This window comes from Petaurus breviceps, unplaced genomic scaffold (genome assembly GCF_028583685.1).
Source record: "Petaurus breviceps papuanus isolate PSGF00001 unplaced genomic scaffold, PetGlider_PUasm1.0 189, whole genome shotgun sequence".
Classification (NCBI taxonomy): Eukaryota; Metazoa; Chordata; class Mammalia; order Diprotodontia; family Petauridae; genus Petaurus; species Petaurus breviceps.
In genome coordinates this window covers 51,934,163-51,951,898 of record NW_027185809.1, presented here as the reverse complement: position 1 = coordinate 51,951,898, position 17,736 = coordinate 51,934,163, and the positions used below count along the sequence as shown (strand labels likewise).

General features: G+C 34.6%; 1 protein-coding gene across 4 annotated transcripts in view; it reads left to right on the top strand.

The window, feature by feature from the left end:
• Positions 1-17,736, top strand: part of EML5 (EMAP like 5) — a 190,976-nt gene that overhangs the window by 54,485 nt on the left and 118,755 nt on the right. For all 4 annotated transcript variants that reach the window (XM_069092388.1, XM_069092391.1, XM_069092390.1 and 1 more), the window contains 5 exons: positions 4,109-4,365; positions 5,785-5,997; positions 8,341-8,508; positions 9,166-9,272; positions 17,131-17,249. In XM_069092388.1, the coding sequence (XP_068948489.1) occupies positions 4,109-4,365; positions 5,785-5,997; positions 8,341-8,508; positions 9,166-9,272; positions 17,131-17,249 (864 nt within the window). The remainder of the gene's footprint in view (positions 1-4,108; positions 4,366-5,784; positions 5,998-8,340; positions 8,509-9,165; positions 9,273-17,130; positions 17,250-17,736) is intronic.

Genomic DNA, 17,736 nt, shown 5'->3' with positions numbered 1-17,736 from the left:
AGGCTAGGCTAAGGAGAATTTTAACTCTAGCAGGTTCTGATATCCATGAAGACTATAATTAGGGGTCTTAAACTTTAAAGAACTGTTTGAAAATCATTACAACTAATATAGCATAACTAATATAAGTTAAATATAAATATGACATATTATGTTTTCTTTCCAACATTGCTAAGTATAGAGATGCTTATAACCAGAAAATTGACTATTGATATCCTGAATTTTTCGGCCACAGTAACCCATTATGACATATAAAATGATAAAACAAGCATTTATTAAGTGCCCCCTATGTGCCAGGCACTGTGCTAGAACCTAGAGATAAATTCCCTGTCCTTAAGGAGTTTCCTTTGTATCAGAGAAAATAACATGTATGAATATGAGAGTATACAAAAATAAATTCACACTAATCTTGGGGGAGATCATTTAGCAACTGGGGGATCAGGAAAGACCTCCTAGAAGGTGGTACCTGAGCTGAATTGTGAAGAAAATTAGGAATTCTATGAAGTAGAGGTGAAGAGAGAATGCATTTCAGGCATGAAGGACAAGACTGTAAAGGAGATGGGTTGTCATGAGAGAAATAGCAAGAAGACCAGTTTGGCTGGACCTTGCAGTATAGGGCAGAAGTAATTCAATGCTGGAAAAGTAGATGGTGATGAGACTGGATTCTGAAGGGCTTTAAAAGCCAAACAATATTTACAGTTGATCCTTGTCCGTAGGAAACCATTGTAGTTTGATTTGGGAAGTGACATGATCAGATCTGTGCTTTAAGAACATCCCTTTGGCATTTCTGTGGAGTATGGATTGGAAAGGAGAGAGACTTGAGGCAAGGAGACCACTTATGATGAAGGCTATCGCAAAAGTCCTGGTTAGAGATGATCAGTGTCTGAAATGGGAGTAGAAGAAAGGATGTGAGAGATGTTTGCAAAGTAGGAACAGTATATTGGCTATTGATTAAATATGTGAGCTTGAGGGAAAATTTGACTACAAATATGAAAACCTGGAGAATGTTTAAAGATAAGTTTTGGACATGATGTCTTTTGACACATCTACTAGGCATCCACTTTGAAATATCTGATAAACAGTCTACTGGAGCTTGAAAGAGACTAAGGCTAGATATATTGATTTAGTAATCATCAACATAGAGATGCTAATAAGACCTCTGGATGTATATGACATCAACAAGTTAGAGCCTTGGAGCATGCCTGTGTATAATGACCAAAAGGAGTTTGAACAGTGATCAGACAGATAGAATAGTGTTATGAAGATCCAGAGAGGATAGAGGTCAGCAGTGTCAGATTCTGTTGAGAGGTAGAGAAAGATGAGGACTGAGAAAAGGCTATCACATTTGGCAGTTAAGAGATCATTGGTAACTTTGGAAAGAGCAATTTCAGTTGAACATTGAGGTTGCAAGCTGTGTTGCAAAAAGTTAAAAAGCAAGTGAGAAAGAAGGAAATAGGTCAATGAAGTTATGATGAATAAAGGAGATAATAATTAAAGGAGTAAAAATGAAAGCTAATGATGTTAGGAAATGTTAGAGTTAGTGAGAATTTTTTAAGGGTAGGGAAAATGGATATATTTGTAGCCAACAGGGAAGTAACTAGCTATGGACATACTGAAATTTATTGAGATAGGAATGATTGTAGAGGACTGTCTGCTGGAGAAGACAAATGGTTGGGATCAAGGGTAAAAGCAGAGAGGAAAAGGGTCACATTTCATTATAAACTAGAAATAAGAAGAGAATAGGAAGATGTGATAACATTTGTGTCCTGTCATGATTTTTATTATTTTAATTAGAGTTGTGTTGCATTCACTGATTAAAGTATCCTAATTGTTTGAGGATTAGAATTCTTTTGTAGCAGCTCCTTCCCAGTCTTTTCCTTCAGTTATTTTAATTCTCCCTCTGGACCTATTTCATTCATTCAACATTAATTTCCGTTAATTTTAGTGGAGTGACTAACATTTATCGGAATGGTGGGGCAGGGGACAGGGAGATATGCAAAGATAAGTCATAGTCTTTTTTTACTCTTTGTGGAGGTGGTGAAATATAGAGAAATATAATATAAAGGAGAAGAGTAAAATATCTGTGAGATTGAATTCCAGCTAGGGAACTCATAGAAAGCTTTATAAAAATGAATGACATTTTATCTGGGCCTTGAAAAACAAGATGGCAGTAAACAAATATAGAAGGTGGAGTAGACATCATAGAATATATGAGACAGACATTTGGGGAATGGCAAGTAGAACAGATGGGTTAGAATACAGAATATGTATATGAAGGAGAACTGTGAAATAAAGTTTGAAAGGTTGGAGCTAAATTATGGAAGGTCTTTAATGACAAGTCAAGGAGTTTGAAGCATCTTGATTAAAAGTGTTCTAGATTCAAACTCATTTTCTTCAAGCATAGGATAATGCTTTATATATTTTCTTTCTGTTGTCTTTCGTGTTAATTAATGTTGACCATTTTGTTGACCTTTTTGTCTATAGTAACTCTTTAGGCAGATTTCGTCAGGGAATAGTAAACCCTGGCTACCTAGATATCATTTCTAAATAATAATTACTGGTTTAGAATCCATCTATATTTTATATTCGTCTCCCCCTCTCTTAAAGTACCACAGTAAGACTCATCTATTTTTTCTATATTATTCGAGTAGCTTTGTGAGATTTTCTTGTTTTTTATTTCCATAATCCTGTCAACATATTTTTTTTTACAAACTAAAAGAGTTTAATGTCAATGTGCAGTCCCAGCAGGTTGAAAATGCATTTTATCTTCTATATAATTTATAAATATTTTAAACAAGATTAGCCCATATCCTTTGTTTCCTCTCTAAGCAAGTTTTCTATCTTAAGCCCTCTTCTCCCTTCCCATGGTGATTTAACTTTTTAAAAAAAGATCCCTTTGATGTAAAACTTTGTCATACTTGTTCTGAAAACCTAAAGAAAACGTCTAGTTTTTGACCATGTACTTATTTGTTTTTCTTAAGAATTATAGGTGATAATTTCCCTGTACAAAAGCTATTCAATATTTTCACAGATATATTTTATTTAAAGTGTTCAATGATGACCCTCTTTATTTAAGATTCTACCAGATATTCTAGCATGAATATTCATGGACCTCAGTAGTGAACACTACCCAGAGAGAGGACAGAGTCAAAGAAAGAGGAGTGAAGCACGGATGGAGCATAAAGAATAGATAGCACTAAGGAAGGTTGAGGTGTCAGTGAGAGAGGTTCAGAGTCAGGCATGTGATCCCAAGTGGGCATATCAGGTATTCTTTGCATTAATATAATTTAAAAATCTATTTCCATAGCTGTTAATATTTTTGTGAGTTTAAGTACAGTCATAAGGTATGTAAAATGTTAATTTTTGTTATCAGGATAGCATATAATTGTGGGTAGAAAATAAGGATGATAATGTAAAGGATTTGAGTGTGACTGCTATCATTGAGGAACGTGTATATTTAAGGTAAAGTGAGATATAAATAAATACAAAAGAATTCCGTACTCTATAAAGGAAACCAGGAAAAGCCATATCATGACATAACGTGCGTGTGCACACATGTATGCATACGTATACATATACATGCATACACACATACACACATGTTGCCATCGAGGAAGCAATACATGCCCTTTTTAAATGTTGCTATCAATTTATTTTTCATCTTTGTCTTGATACTATGGAGAATTATGCATATAATTTTAATTTTAGTATTTTTAAATCACAGTATTTATAGTAAGATATCATAATGTTTATGTGATACAAAAGTATTTCATATGTTTTAATTTTTTAGAATCTTATTGTCTTATTCCTTCTCTGTGTTTAACAAGTCCTTGCCTGGTATGATACTAGAATATGTTTATTAAGCATACCTATTTTTTAAACTATAAAGTAAACACTGAATTGTATATATCGTTCTTCTTGTCTTCTGTACTAAGTGAAGTGGCTGTTTCTGCCTTAACTGTGTTCATGTGTCATTTTTAGTTAATTTTCTTGTTTACCATTTTCACTATAAACTTAGTCATATTTCACTGGACACAAATTTTAAAACTAAATTAAAACTAGAATGACTTGCTTTTTCATGTGTCTGGCAAATTTTCTTTCTCTTCCACAGAGATATGACAGAAGTTGTTCATATTAAAGATAGGAAGGAAGCTATTCATGAATTAAAATATTCACCAGATGGAACTTTCCTTGCTGTTGGATCAAGTGACAGCTCAGTTGATATTTATGGAGTTGTCCAGCGGTACAAAAAAGTTGGAGAATGTGTTGGATCTCTTAGTTTCATCACTCACTTGGACTGGTCTTCAGATAGTAGATATTTACAGACCAATGACGGAAGTGGGAAAAGACTGTTTTATAGGATACCAAGTAAGGTTTTTCTAATATACTGTTTATACTATATTATATATACATATACTATATATGTCACAAGGGTTTTATAGAAAGCTCACAAAACTTTTTAAATTTGTTATTAGGATAACCCAACCAATATTTACTTTATTAAGAGTGTTTAATAAAGCCACAATGCCTTTGGGGTCTATTCTGTAGGACTAAATTAGAAGTAAGGACTTTGTAAAACTGAAAGAGACCTTAAAAATAACTTAGTTGAACTCACTCATTTCACAGTTGAAGGTACATTATAAAGGGATCCTTTGGGTAAGTAATTAAATCTTTGGATTAGATCCAAGATAAACTCACTTCATAATTAATTCAACTGTACAATGAATGTTGTTACAGCAGAATTCTACTGTATTTTGGATAGGATTGCAAAATAGGCATTTTCTTTTCTTTATTTGACATTAATTAACCGATAGAAAATGTATCTAAGATGAAAATGGTAGGAATGTGCTAGGAAGTAGAATGGAGTCAGCTTGGTAAACTTCATAAAAAGTAATTTGAAAGTAAGCATAACTTACAGTGCAAATATAACTAAATTTGAATAGCATGAAAAAGTTTTCTTACGAAAGTTAAATAGCAGTGAAGTAAGCATCATCAAAAGTCTGTAATTCGTTAACTTAATGTAATATAAACTAGTCCTTGTTCTATATAAGATAATGAACTTATATTTTATATTTTATGCCATTTTTTACTGGCAACCTAAATACAATGAAAATCTGAATTCTGGTTACTATTCAGAGTCCATGAAACCTCTCACTTTAAAGGTTGATTTTAACATCTACTTTCATTTGTTGGCTTTTTATTTTGATCTCTTTCCTTCAGTCCTGTTTTTTTTTTAATTTATTAAGCAATCAGGGTTAAGTAACTTGCTCAAGGTTACACGGCCAGTTATTATTTCTGGGTGTGGTGCTGAGTGTCTGAGCCCGGGATTCGATCTCCAGGTCTTCTCAGCACTGGAGCCGGTGCTCTTACTCGCTGTGCTACCTGGCCGCCCCCTGTTTTTTTTTTTAAAAGTTCACCTCCTGGATTCCTTTATTTCGTTGAGTTGCCACTGGCATGACTCTTCCTCTTCCTTATGACTTGTGCCAGTACAGTGTTTTATGTACTCCAATCCTGATGGATTTCAGTTTTACTTTGTACAGTGTCCTTGACTATTCTGTGCATATTTGAGTTTTTACAGGTAACAACTGGGAATTGTTCTGTTATATTCTTTTAGTTATTTCATGTCTTAACCTGTCAGCTCTTCCTTCTTCCAAAATGCACAATCATTCTCTTATATATTCCACTCTAACTGGGGTGGGAAGATTCATAGTGCTTAAGGTTATACTAGGACGGAAGAAAGGCATTAAAGTGGATTTTTAAAATGAAAAAAATTTGATTTGATTTTAGGTGGAAAAGAAGTGACAAATAAAGAAGAAATGAAAGGTGTTCAATGGGCTTCGTGGACTTGTGTTTCAGGCCTTGAGGTTAATGGAATTTGGCCCAAGTATTCTGATATCAATGATATAAATTCTGTAGATGGAAATTTTATTGGCCAAGTTTTAGTTACTGCTGATGACTATGGAATTATAAAACTATTCCGATATCCTTGTTTAAGAAAAGGTATCTATTATCAAATATCCTGTTATTTTTATGTACTATTAAATTCTTGCAGGAAATTCAACTTGGTATAAATATAGGGGTTTAGTCTTTTTTGAAAATGTTTTTGGATTACTTTTTATTTTGGAGGGGGGATGGCTAGGCAATTGGGGTTAAGTGACTTGCCCTAGGTCACACAGCTAGTAAGTGTCAAGTGTCTGAGGCCGAATTTGAACTCAGGTCCTTGTCCTCCAGCTCCAGGGCTAGTGCTCTATTCACTGTGTCACCTAGCTGCCCCTGGTTTACTTTTTTTTAAGTTAAGAAAAATGAAAATTCTAATTGAGTAGATTGTTAAAATTGGAGTTGTTTTAAATTAATCAAAGAAAACCATTTTTCATATGTTGGTTTTGCATCCTGAAAAATTCATCAGAATGAGAACTATGGAATATATATCCAGATATTCTTAATGATGGGAAATCACTCTTCTAGTATTGATCCCTTACCCTGTAAAATATGTAAGCCAGGGAGTGCCTAGGTGGCGCAGTGAATAGAGCACCAGCCCTGGAGTCAGGAGGACCCAAGTTCAAATCTGGCCTCAGACACTTAACACACACACACACACACACACACACAAACTAGCCATGTGATTAGCAAGTCACTTAATCCCAATTGTCCTACCTTCCCCCCTCCAAAAAAAAAAAGCAAAAAAGAAAATAAATGTGTAATCCACATGGATCTATATTGATAAATTACTGTGTTTTTCTTATGAGTTTGTACATTCATCATGTATTAATTTAACAGATTACTATTGTGAAGTGCATCCTATACACAAGGTGTATATGGAAATCAGGATGACATAGTGAAAAGATGGTTGAATTTGAACCAGAATCCCAGTTTTTCCTTTGTATGGTATGAACCTCACTTCACTTTTCATTGCTTCAGTTTTCCTGAACCATGAAATGTCAAAAGTAATACTGTACTACTTCCTGGACAGAGTTGGAGGTTCAAGTTGGAATAATACGTACAAAACTCTTGGTGTTTATGAAGTACTTGGTAAATGTAAGATATATTTTGGAGAGTGTTCTAAGTAATATTTTCATTTGTTAAATAGTTCTGATAAGTTTCACATTAGATTTATTAAAATACTTTTTACAGCTCTTTAAAGTGATTTTATTTTGTATGTCCTTAAATGGAGGTAAGGAATGTAACTGCTTACCTTCCTTAGAAACATCAGCTTTTAACTACTATACTATACTATGCTATGCTATGCTATGCTATACTATATATAGTATTAAAATCCATTATCTCCTAATCTCATCTTGTATTCTTTAGTGAAGCAAACAGAGGAAATAATCATTTGCTATTTTTTTTATTTCAGAGTATATGCCCCTGTGGTAGTAAACTGAATTAGCATGTAAACATGGAGACAGGTCTTAAGAAAATTGAACTCAGAACTAAAGGAAATTAGTTAACTATCCCCAGATAAATTTAATCACTCAAACATAATATTTACCTCCTACTATACAAAGGTTCCTCCACTAAAGTTTTTCCCCATTTTCTCATCTTTGTGTTGAGATAACCCTGAGTTTTTGAAGACAATACCAGTAGAATTCAAGGTCTGAGAGATACTACCAACCTCGAAAGACTTTGAAATCAGGCAATCTTTTCAAGTTAATATCTTTGAAATTAGGCTTATTTCAATAGAGATTAATCACCCTGTTTACCATAAGGTGATAAAATTTTCATCTACAGCTACTTATAAGGATCATCTGCTAAGTAAGGTTGCAATTTATGTCAGTAAAGGGAGTGTTTTTACTGTTTAAATCTCAGATTCTTAAAGTATTTAGGTAGATATAGGTCAGCAGGGGATTAGAAGGTACAAGGATAAATGATAAACTCAGGTCCTGAGTTGAGTTTTTTATGTTTGAGACTTAAATCACTTAAAGCAAATGAGACTCAGACCTGATCCTTTAAAACCTAATTTGTTAGATTTAAAGTCATCAATAGCTACTACAAAACAGAATACAAAACATGGAAGGCTTCAAAAGCAAATTGACATTAGATCTAGGTACTCAAAATTTTGTTGATGAATCAATAATCCAGATTTTAAAATTACTTTCAACAGCCCTTAAAGAATGACAGTTCAAGTCAGTCTTCCAGCCATACTATAAATCAACAGAGTAGAGATTAAAAACTTTTTCATTTAGTATCTAATATCTTATTTAATCAGTTGAGTCACTAGTTGAAGATAAACAATATTAATGGGGAAAATGAGTCAGTGATAAAAGGATATAATATGTTTTTAAACTTGAATTTATGTAATTGTATAAGAAAAATACTGTGTTTAAACACATATTTTTGTTTTAGGAGCCAAGTTTAAAAAATATATTGGTCATTCAGCTCATATAACCAATGTTAGATGGTCACATGATTATCAGTGGGTTATTTCTATTGGTGGAGCAGATCACTCTGTCTTTCAGTGGAAATTTATTCCTGAGAGAAAACTAAAAGATTCCCTTCATATAGCACCACAAGGTTAGTCATTTATTTTTTTAAAGTTTTATATATAAAAATATACATGCTTAACATTAAAATGGTATAATCAGTAATTCAAAAATAAAAGAATTTTAATATTTGAAGTAATTTAATATCATAACTTGAGTAGTGTTAATTATTAGTTGGATTTATTATTACAAGCATGGGGTTAGAGGAATTATAGAGCAATGAAAGGCAAGATTATTTTAGGGACATTTTATTTACTGAACCATGGGGAAGTAATTTTTGTGCTAGTGTTCAAAAATATAATTTATTCTGGGGGTATCTAAATATTTTGTTATTTTTTGACAAAGGAATGTTCTTTAAAATCAATTCATCCACATTCCTTGTTTTTTGAGCTATTTCTCACTTTGATAGGGTAAACCAATTTAAATTTTGGTATTTAAATTTGTTATATTCGACAATGGGGAACTAGTGAAGGGATCTAGAGCTATTGACTTTACAGTGAATGGAGAGGAAGATTATATTACAGTTTACTGGCATCTTATGTATGTATGATTTGAATAGGTAATTTCCTTTGTATTATACCTTGTATCTTCATGTTATTTGATTCTAGTTAGCTATTGTATGTTATTTTATATTACTTTATTAAAACTGGCCTTTTTAAAATAGACAAATGCCTTTTTAAAATTACAGAAAGTCTAGCTGACTCTAATAGTGATGAGTCAGATTCAGATCAGTCTGATGTCCCAGAACTGGACTCTGAAATTGAACAAGAGACTCAGATCACATATCGTCGACAGGTAATTCTCCCTCTTTATTAATGTACATTTTCACTTGCAAAATGTAATTCCCAGTTCTTTTTATTAGCTTACTTCATATTGTCCTTTATATTTTTCTTGTCTTTGTTATCCTTTCACTATTAGACATACTCTGTGGTCTTTACTGGTAATATAACAGAATGATTTATTTAAATATGATATGCCATATATTAATATTGTGATATATTATATTATGAGTATCTTCCACCCTGATGCCTCATTATAACAAAGTAGGTTTTTAATTGTTATGCCAGCATGACAAAAATTCTATTTAGGTTCTAATATCTGAAGAAGGCTTCATCCAATTCAGTAAACATTTATCAAGTACCTGTGATGTGCTGAGCACTGGGGATACAATTAATAAATAGAAAGACAATCCCAGACCTCAATGAGCTTATAGTCTAAAGGGGGATATAATACACAAAAGGAATCAGGAGAGCAGGGTTGTGTGGGGGGAGGCAAGAACAGGATACTAGGATTGTCTTGTTCAATGGAATTGAAGCCAGGCAGGATAGCAGAAGCAAAATGGAGTCATCTGAGAATCCAGCTTCTACTTCTTATAAAAGAAGGCCTTGGGAAGAGTTTGGTACTCCATCCTGTAGCCCTCCAAACAGAGGATAGAGGAAGCTGAGAGGTGGAGTCAATCAAGGCTTGAGTTAGTATCCTACTGGTGAATTTAGACGTGATGGGTTTATCCTAGGAGGGGCATCTTGTTCTGTGGAGCTGAAACAAGGCTAGTTTTGCCTATATAGTCCTGGCAACATTGGCTTAACTAAATATAGAGAGGTTCATCACTAGTAATATGACTGTTAGGAGATGAAATCTTTGGCATTTGCAACTCATGAAATAAAGTAGAACTAAAACTCACCTTCAGTCCTGTGTATTCATGTTCCATTTAGACAATAATGATTGACAGACTAGCAGAAAGGGGTAGAAGGTATGAAAAATCACAGTATTAAAATCATCCATAAATATTCATTTGATCTTTGGTTCTTTAAATGTGAGATCTTTGTTCAACAACAAATGAGTTGACATACTTTTGGAGGAATTGAATCATAATGATACTGGCCTTCTTTCTGTAAAAGAAACCAGAAGATAAAATGAAGTTTAAGTAAAATGGAAGAATGGTCTTTGGTGTGATTCCATCCTTAGCAGTGCTCCATGGGAGCTGGAAGTGAGCATCTCATCCATCTTGCCCTTCTTTCATATTGTTATCTAGTAGACAACTTGATGGAAATGAACATGATGCCTCAATAGCCACAGAAAGTCATCTTCAATTGTGAACTAAAGGCCACAAAAACTATCAAGATAAATAATGAGGAAAATGAGCATCAGTTGTTAGTGAGGTAACCACGTATTTCAGGGCTGGTATACAGAACAAAGTACATATTATTTAAATAGAGGCATTGAACTTTGAAAGTGGTTCAGTTGAAGCAACACTGGGTTCTTTGAAAATATCTAAGCAGTTGACAATTTTTCTAGACTTTGAGATTACACCAGTAGTTTGATAGTAATACACATTTACATAGAGCTTCAGGGTTTGAAAAGTGTTATTATCCTCATTTACAGATGAGGAAGCTGAGACAGAAATTTAAGTGATGTGCCCAGGATCTCATAGAAAGGAAGCGTCTGAAGCAGGATTTGAACTCAGGTTTTCCTGACTCCTTATTGAGCACTTCTATCAACTGTGCCTACCTGCCTTGTTTTGTGGTTGAAATGTGGGTCACACATTAGGGTGAACCCTAGTAGCATCAGAGAAAAATGCAGGGTCAGACAAAAAAGACCTTTTTTAAAAAATGTTTTTAATTTTTTGCTTTTTGGAGGGCAGTTGGGGTTAAGTGACTTTCCCAAGGTCACACAGCTAGTTTTTGTGTTGTGTCTGAGGCCGGATTTGAACTCAGGTCCTCCTGACTCCAGGGCTGGTGCTCTATTCACTGCACCACCTAGCTGCCACAATGTGACACTCTCAAATAAGTTTGGCAAGTGATCTACTACTTGAATTAATAGCAAAGTTTCCATGGATAAAAATTAACTGTCTGACTAAGGAGGAGTATAATCCCCTCTAGCAAAGAAATCCATTGAAGATACAAACGGAAATATGGGAAAGACCTTAATTTAGAAAAGCCACTGCATACAAGACAGTATGTCTTGACGTTTGTCTTGCCACTTTGCACAGCTCTGGCTCATTAATCCATTTCACACACAAGTCAAGACATCACTCTCATGATGTCTCTGATCCTCTTCAAGAACGAAGAACGAGGGGGGGACTAGATGGCACAGTGAACAGAGCACTGGCCCCGAAGTCAGGAGGACCCAAGTTCAAATCCGACCTCAGATACTTAACACTTACTAGCCATGTGACCTTAGGCAAGTCACTTAACCCCAATTGCCCTGCTTTGCCCCCTCCAAAAAGAAAAAAAAAGAATGAAGAACAAACAATCATTCCAGCAAAAAATTCACAAAACTCAAACCAAAATGTAAAAAGATTAAAGACCATCCACACCAAAATTAAAAGGTTAATAATTCTTCAGGAACATAACACAGCTTTCAAAGACCCAGTTCTCTAAAGTATATTAAAACAAAAATGAAGGTTATCACAAAATGAGATTGGTCCCTCCCCGAAGTAAAACAAAGAAAGCAAATTCATCGGCTCTCTAAAAAATTTCTTCAAGATGTCTGATCAGGCTATTCAGAATACCTGGCTGTGAAGGGCATCTTTTTTAAGAGAATGGTGTAAATGACTTAAAAATTTTCTGTCTTCTTTCTGTGATAGCCAATATCTGGCAATTCTTTTTGTACTGCAGAGTGAAAACCACATCCTGTAAGTGTCGGCTAGATTATACTGCCAAGAATGTAATGTTCACAATGCTTTTTAATTTTCAAAAAAGGAACTCTACCCTTTGCTTTATTTAAGTATGTATAGAATTCTTTGACAGGGTCTAGTAGTAGTGGTGATGGTCAGACAAATGGAGATGGTGGGGAAACAAAACATATGTGTGAAATAAATGCAGTATTTTAATTAAGAAGTAAATGGTAGGATGGATCACAATTTTACATTTAAGAGGCACGTCAAGGAGTTGATGGAATCATTTTCTTTGTTCATTGAAAGATAGCAAGGAGCATCATTTTACAGGAGACTTGAGCATCTTGCTTTAGTGTTCATGAAGAACATCAGCAAAAACACCATCCTGAAGAAATTTAATCATATAGGTCAACATAAAGGAAGCAGCATACACAGTATAATGGAGTTAACACTGGCTTTGGAATCAGAGGACATGGGCTGGTAGTCTACCTCTGATGCTTATTCCCATGGTGACCTCAGACAAGTAAGCTTCTTTGGTCTTCTTTACTCATCTGTAAAGTGAGTAAAAAAGAGTTGGACAACATGGCCCTCCAAGGTCTTTTCTTTCTCTAGATTTGTGATCTTGAAGCACTCTATGCTGGATTTGTAATCAGGAAGACCTGAGTTCATCATATCCAGCCTCAGACACTTAACTAGCTGCATGACCCTCGGCAAATCACTTAAACTGTCTTTCAGACTCAGTTTCCATATCTGTAAAATTAATATAATAGCATAAGAGCTCACAGGATTGTTGCAAGAATTCAATGCAGTATTTAAGCAGTTTGAAAACTTTAGGGAACTAAATAAATACCAGCTATTATTATCATTATTATGACCTGTTGGTCATAATAATGAATGGGAAAGTAATTATATACAGAGCTAGATAAGACCCTCCAAATTAAATCAGTATATATTCTGATACTCAGTAACTTTAATGCGGAGGTCAGCAGAGCAGAGGACAGTGAAAAATATGTTGGAAAGTGTTGTTAAAGACTAAAAAAATAAGAAACTAAAGGCTTATATACTACACAGAAAACTCAAGACCATTATATCATGAATTATATGCTTAGGAACTAATTTAGCAGTCATTGGATGTAGAACACACTGAATATCTTCACAATCACTGAAATTAGCTATGTATTAATAGGAAACTACTGGTTAGTGATAGGAGGTTGTGAGAATTTGCCTACTTCTAAACCCTATCTGGCAGAAGTATTGTCATGTTTGACCATGAATTGACATGCTTATGCACTGGTACCTAATAATTGGTTTGGTCAGCTTCATTTAGGGAATGAATGCAAGGCTCTCCTGATCATAATCATTTTAGCAAACTACACCTATTCCAAGTATGCAGTGTTAACAACTTTCCTAATTACAGTGCCCTTGTGTCACAGTCTAGGCCAATGCTTGATTGACTGCCCTAAGTCCCCCTTCCTACTCAGGTTCTTTGAATCAGTCCAGTAACAACAATCAGATTTAAGGTCAGAGACCAGAGTTCTGGGCTCTAGACTGGGATATGTATCCCACTGTATGCCTTTGCTGATGCCTCCTGCCCTTGCCTTTGTTACAGAGGGGCTAAGGAGCCAAAGTCTTGCATATCTGTGAGTAAAAAACTGGCTCTTTTGAGTGCTTATGTTCCTTTTTGGTACATCACCTATAGTCTTCTCACAGGGAACCATGTCTGTATTACCCAAGTAGGACTATACACACCCATAATCCTTGATGCTAGGGAAGCTGAGATTGGTAGATCATTTGAGATCAAGAGTTCTGAGCTGCAGTAGTGTTAAAGCCAATTAGGTGTTCACACTAAGTCTAGCAGCAGTATGGTGATCCCCTGGGAACAACAGACCAACCACCAGGCTGCATGAGTAAATGTGAACTGGCCTAGGTTGTAAAAATAGAATAGATTAAGTAGTTTGGGGATTGGTTCTTTTGAGTGGCCACTGCACTTCTAGCCTAAGTTGTACAGGACAATCCAATCTCAGAAAAGCAGAAAATACCAAATTAATTGCCAATTAAAAAAAACTAAGTTGAGAAGATATGACATACAATTAAAACAGTTCACACGATGTATTCAAACAAGCTGCCAATTTAGAAAAACTGAAAATGTTGAAAGAATAGCTATTAACACGAGTCATAGCCATTTTGCATAGATACTCAGAGTAATGGATTATTCATAATAGAAGCCAAAAGAGTAAAAAAAATTACTGTTTCTGACAACAAACCTTTAATCTCATTGCTAAGAAGAGAAACATTGTAGCAAGGGCAAAGCAATACTGGTTTAGAATATAAACTTATTTGTTCTTAACATTATGGGTAGTGACAAAACTGTGAGCTGGTACCACATAGGAAAACAGCAAGAATCAGTAGAGACAAAAAGTTTGTAGAAAGCATGATGTAAGACCCAACTAAAACACCTTCCAAGATCACTTAAAGATTAAACTGGGATGATAGCAAGCAGACAATAAAAAAGAACTTTCTAATTTTCTGCATCAAAATATTTCCTCCATCATCAACAGTGAAACCACCACATTTTGAACTCAACCTCTATGTCACCAATTTGTATGCATAATGAAGAAGAAACAGCAGTAAAGAAAATGAAGATAAGTAGTTTATACAGATAGAGTTCTTTGCTGAAGGTGACAGTTTTGAGTGATTGATTCTCAAAAAATCTGAAAGAGAAAAATACTGAATACTAAAAAGTCATGAATGACCAAGGAAAGTTGGTGGGTAGTCCTAGATATGAAAAAAAAAAGCATCAGAAGCATTGAAAAGTATACAGAGAGAAGTATAGAAAAAGAACACAAACAGGACAGTTATTTTTTAACAAACTACATAAGAGAAGATCATAGTTTTATATATAATTCTCTTTTTACATTCTTTGTATATTGAAATAGTGAAATGTTCATTTTTTTGGTGTTTAATTCATAGTAAAAAATAAATTTAAAAAAATCATTACTTCTGCTGAAAATGTGATCAAGAGGAATGCAATGAAGTGGTAATAAAGCCATCTGCCTAATTTCTCTGCCAAAATATTTTAAGCTGAGTTATATATGCATTAAGTGTCCAAGTCAATAAGGTGAATTTATACTTCACTAAAATACAAAAAAGGAATAAGCAGTTTTGCAAATAATATCCTGCAGTAGAAGAGATTGACTAGTCACAATTGACTAAAAAGTACAAATAAAATAAGATCCTGCTCTTTATTAGGTAGGTATATATGTAGATAGAGCATTTATTAAGCTATTACTATGTCTTTGGCACATGCTGAGCTCCGGGGATACAAGGTAAGTGAGACAGGTCCTGCTTTCTAGCAGCTTAAATTCTCTTTTTTCCTCATTAAATTTGTTTGTTTACTTTTTAGTTTACAACATTCAGTTCCACAATCCTTTGAGTTCCAAATTTTCTCCCCCTCTACCGCCAAGGTGGCATAAAATCCAATATAGGTTCTACAGATACCTTCACACTAAACATTAGTCAAGTTGTAAAGAAGAATTATAACCAATGGAATGGACAGTGAGAAATAAGGAACAGAACAAAGCAAACTAACAAAAAAAAAGAGAGAGCAAGTAGTTTGCTTTAGTTTGCATTCAGACTGTAGTTCTTTCTCTGGATGTGGATAGCCCTCTCCATCATGAGTCTTTTATTGTTGTCTTAAAAGAGAGTTGCATTGTTGATAGGAGTCCAGTCTATCAGTTAGTCATCACAGATACAATGTGTCTGTAATTGTGTATAAAATTCTCCTGGTTCAAGCAGCTTAAATTCTAATGGGGAAAATCAACACATAAACAAAGTTCCATAACCAGGGAATTTACAGCAACATGATGTGGAGATGGATGGGAGGGAATGACCCTTCACTGTTTTGAAGGAAAAAAGCCTCTTTAATTTGATAGTCAAATGCTAACTTATGAGTTCTCCTCCAGTTTATTAAGATCATGCTAAATTCCTTGATAGGTGTAACAACAGATAAATACTAGCGTTCATTGAACTTGCAAATCACTTTCACAAATATCTTATTTGATCCTTATGATGCAACCTTTGAAGAAAGGTGTATTATTATTACCCATTTTACGGTTTTGTGTATAGTACTTGGCATACTGATATTAATAATAATAACAATAAAATTAATAATGATGCTTAATAAATGCTTGTAGACCAGACTTGGGGGGTTTATATCTGTCAGACTGGGGTGGGGGTTGTATCTGAAATTCCTTCTATAGGAAAGGTTGATATTATTGTGTATATTGTTTGAGCTGAGTCCTGAGCTGTACTAGGGCTTAAGCCGATCAGGTGTCTGCACTAAGTATGGTGAACTCGCAGGAGAAGCCGGCCACCAGGCTGCCTAAGGAGAGATGAATTGGCTTAGGTTGGAAATAGAGTGGATCATAACTTCCATGATGTTCTGTAGTGAGTTTGGGCCCATGAGTGGCTATTATACATTAGGCAATCTAGGTTGACCCAATCTTATAACTAATTAAATGAATGAATACTTATTGACTGAGTATTCAGCAGTTTCTCATTAATAATACTAAGCAAAGCTTAAACAGTGAAACACACTCTCCAAAGATGTTTGTAATCTACAGGGTAGGTAGGTATCTAGTGCAGAGCCAAAATGAACAATTACATATAGAGAATGAAGACAGCAAGAGAGTCTCATAGAGAATATAGAGGCTTCTAGGTGATGTAGTAAGTAAAGTACTGGACCTGGAATCAGAAAAAAAAATGGGTTCAAATTCAGCTTCAGATACTTAGTAGTCATGTAACTTGAGGAAGTTATGTAATTGGTCTGCCTCATTTTCCCCATCTGTAAAAGGGGGTAATAATAATAGCAACTACCTTCAGTGGTAACCCTGTAATAGTGTAACAGATATATTTCAGTAATAGTGAACAATCCAATCATGGTTTGGATTGGTATTTCTCTTGCTACTTAATAGAAATGAATTTTTGTTTATATATATATATGTATGTGTGTACATATTTATATATTCCATTTTAAAGGTTTACAAAGAAGATCTACCTCAGCTTAAAGAGCAGTGCAGAGAAAAACACAAAAATGCTACATCTAAAAGAAGAGTACGAGCTCCAGGACAAAGTATACGGTTACATTTTGTGCATGGGTAAGAGGATATCCAGGCTTTTTCATATTTATTTCAAATTTAGCAGTTTACATAAATGGGAAAACTGTATGTAGGCAGGAGAAAAAAATTATAAGAAGTGACAGAGTGCCCAAGTGTATATAAATTAGATAACTCTGTGATTCATAGAATTCTATACCTGCATACCTGTCAGGGAATGTAAGCTAAAAATTGAATGTAGGGGCAGTGAGGTGGTGCAGTGAATAGAGCACTGGCCCTGAAGTCAAGAAGACTTGAGCTCAAATTCGGCCTCAGACGCTTGACTCTAAACTAGCTAATGTGACCTTGGGCAAGTCACAACCCCAATTGTCTTGCCTTCCCCCCTCAAAAAAAGTTGAATGTAGTTGGAAGGCTTTCATTTTTCTGTTCTTGAACTAATTCTCTTAAGCAAAAAGTCATTTTGCTAACAGTGGGCCTTTGATTTTGTTGAATTGAGTGCAATAAGTAATTCACATTACAGAGGAGCCCA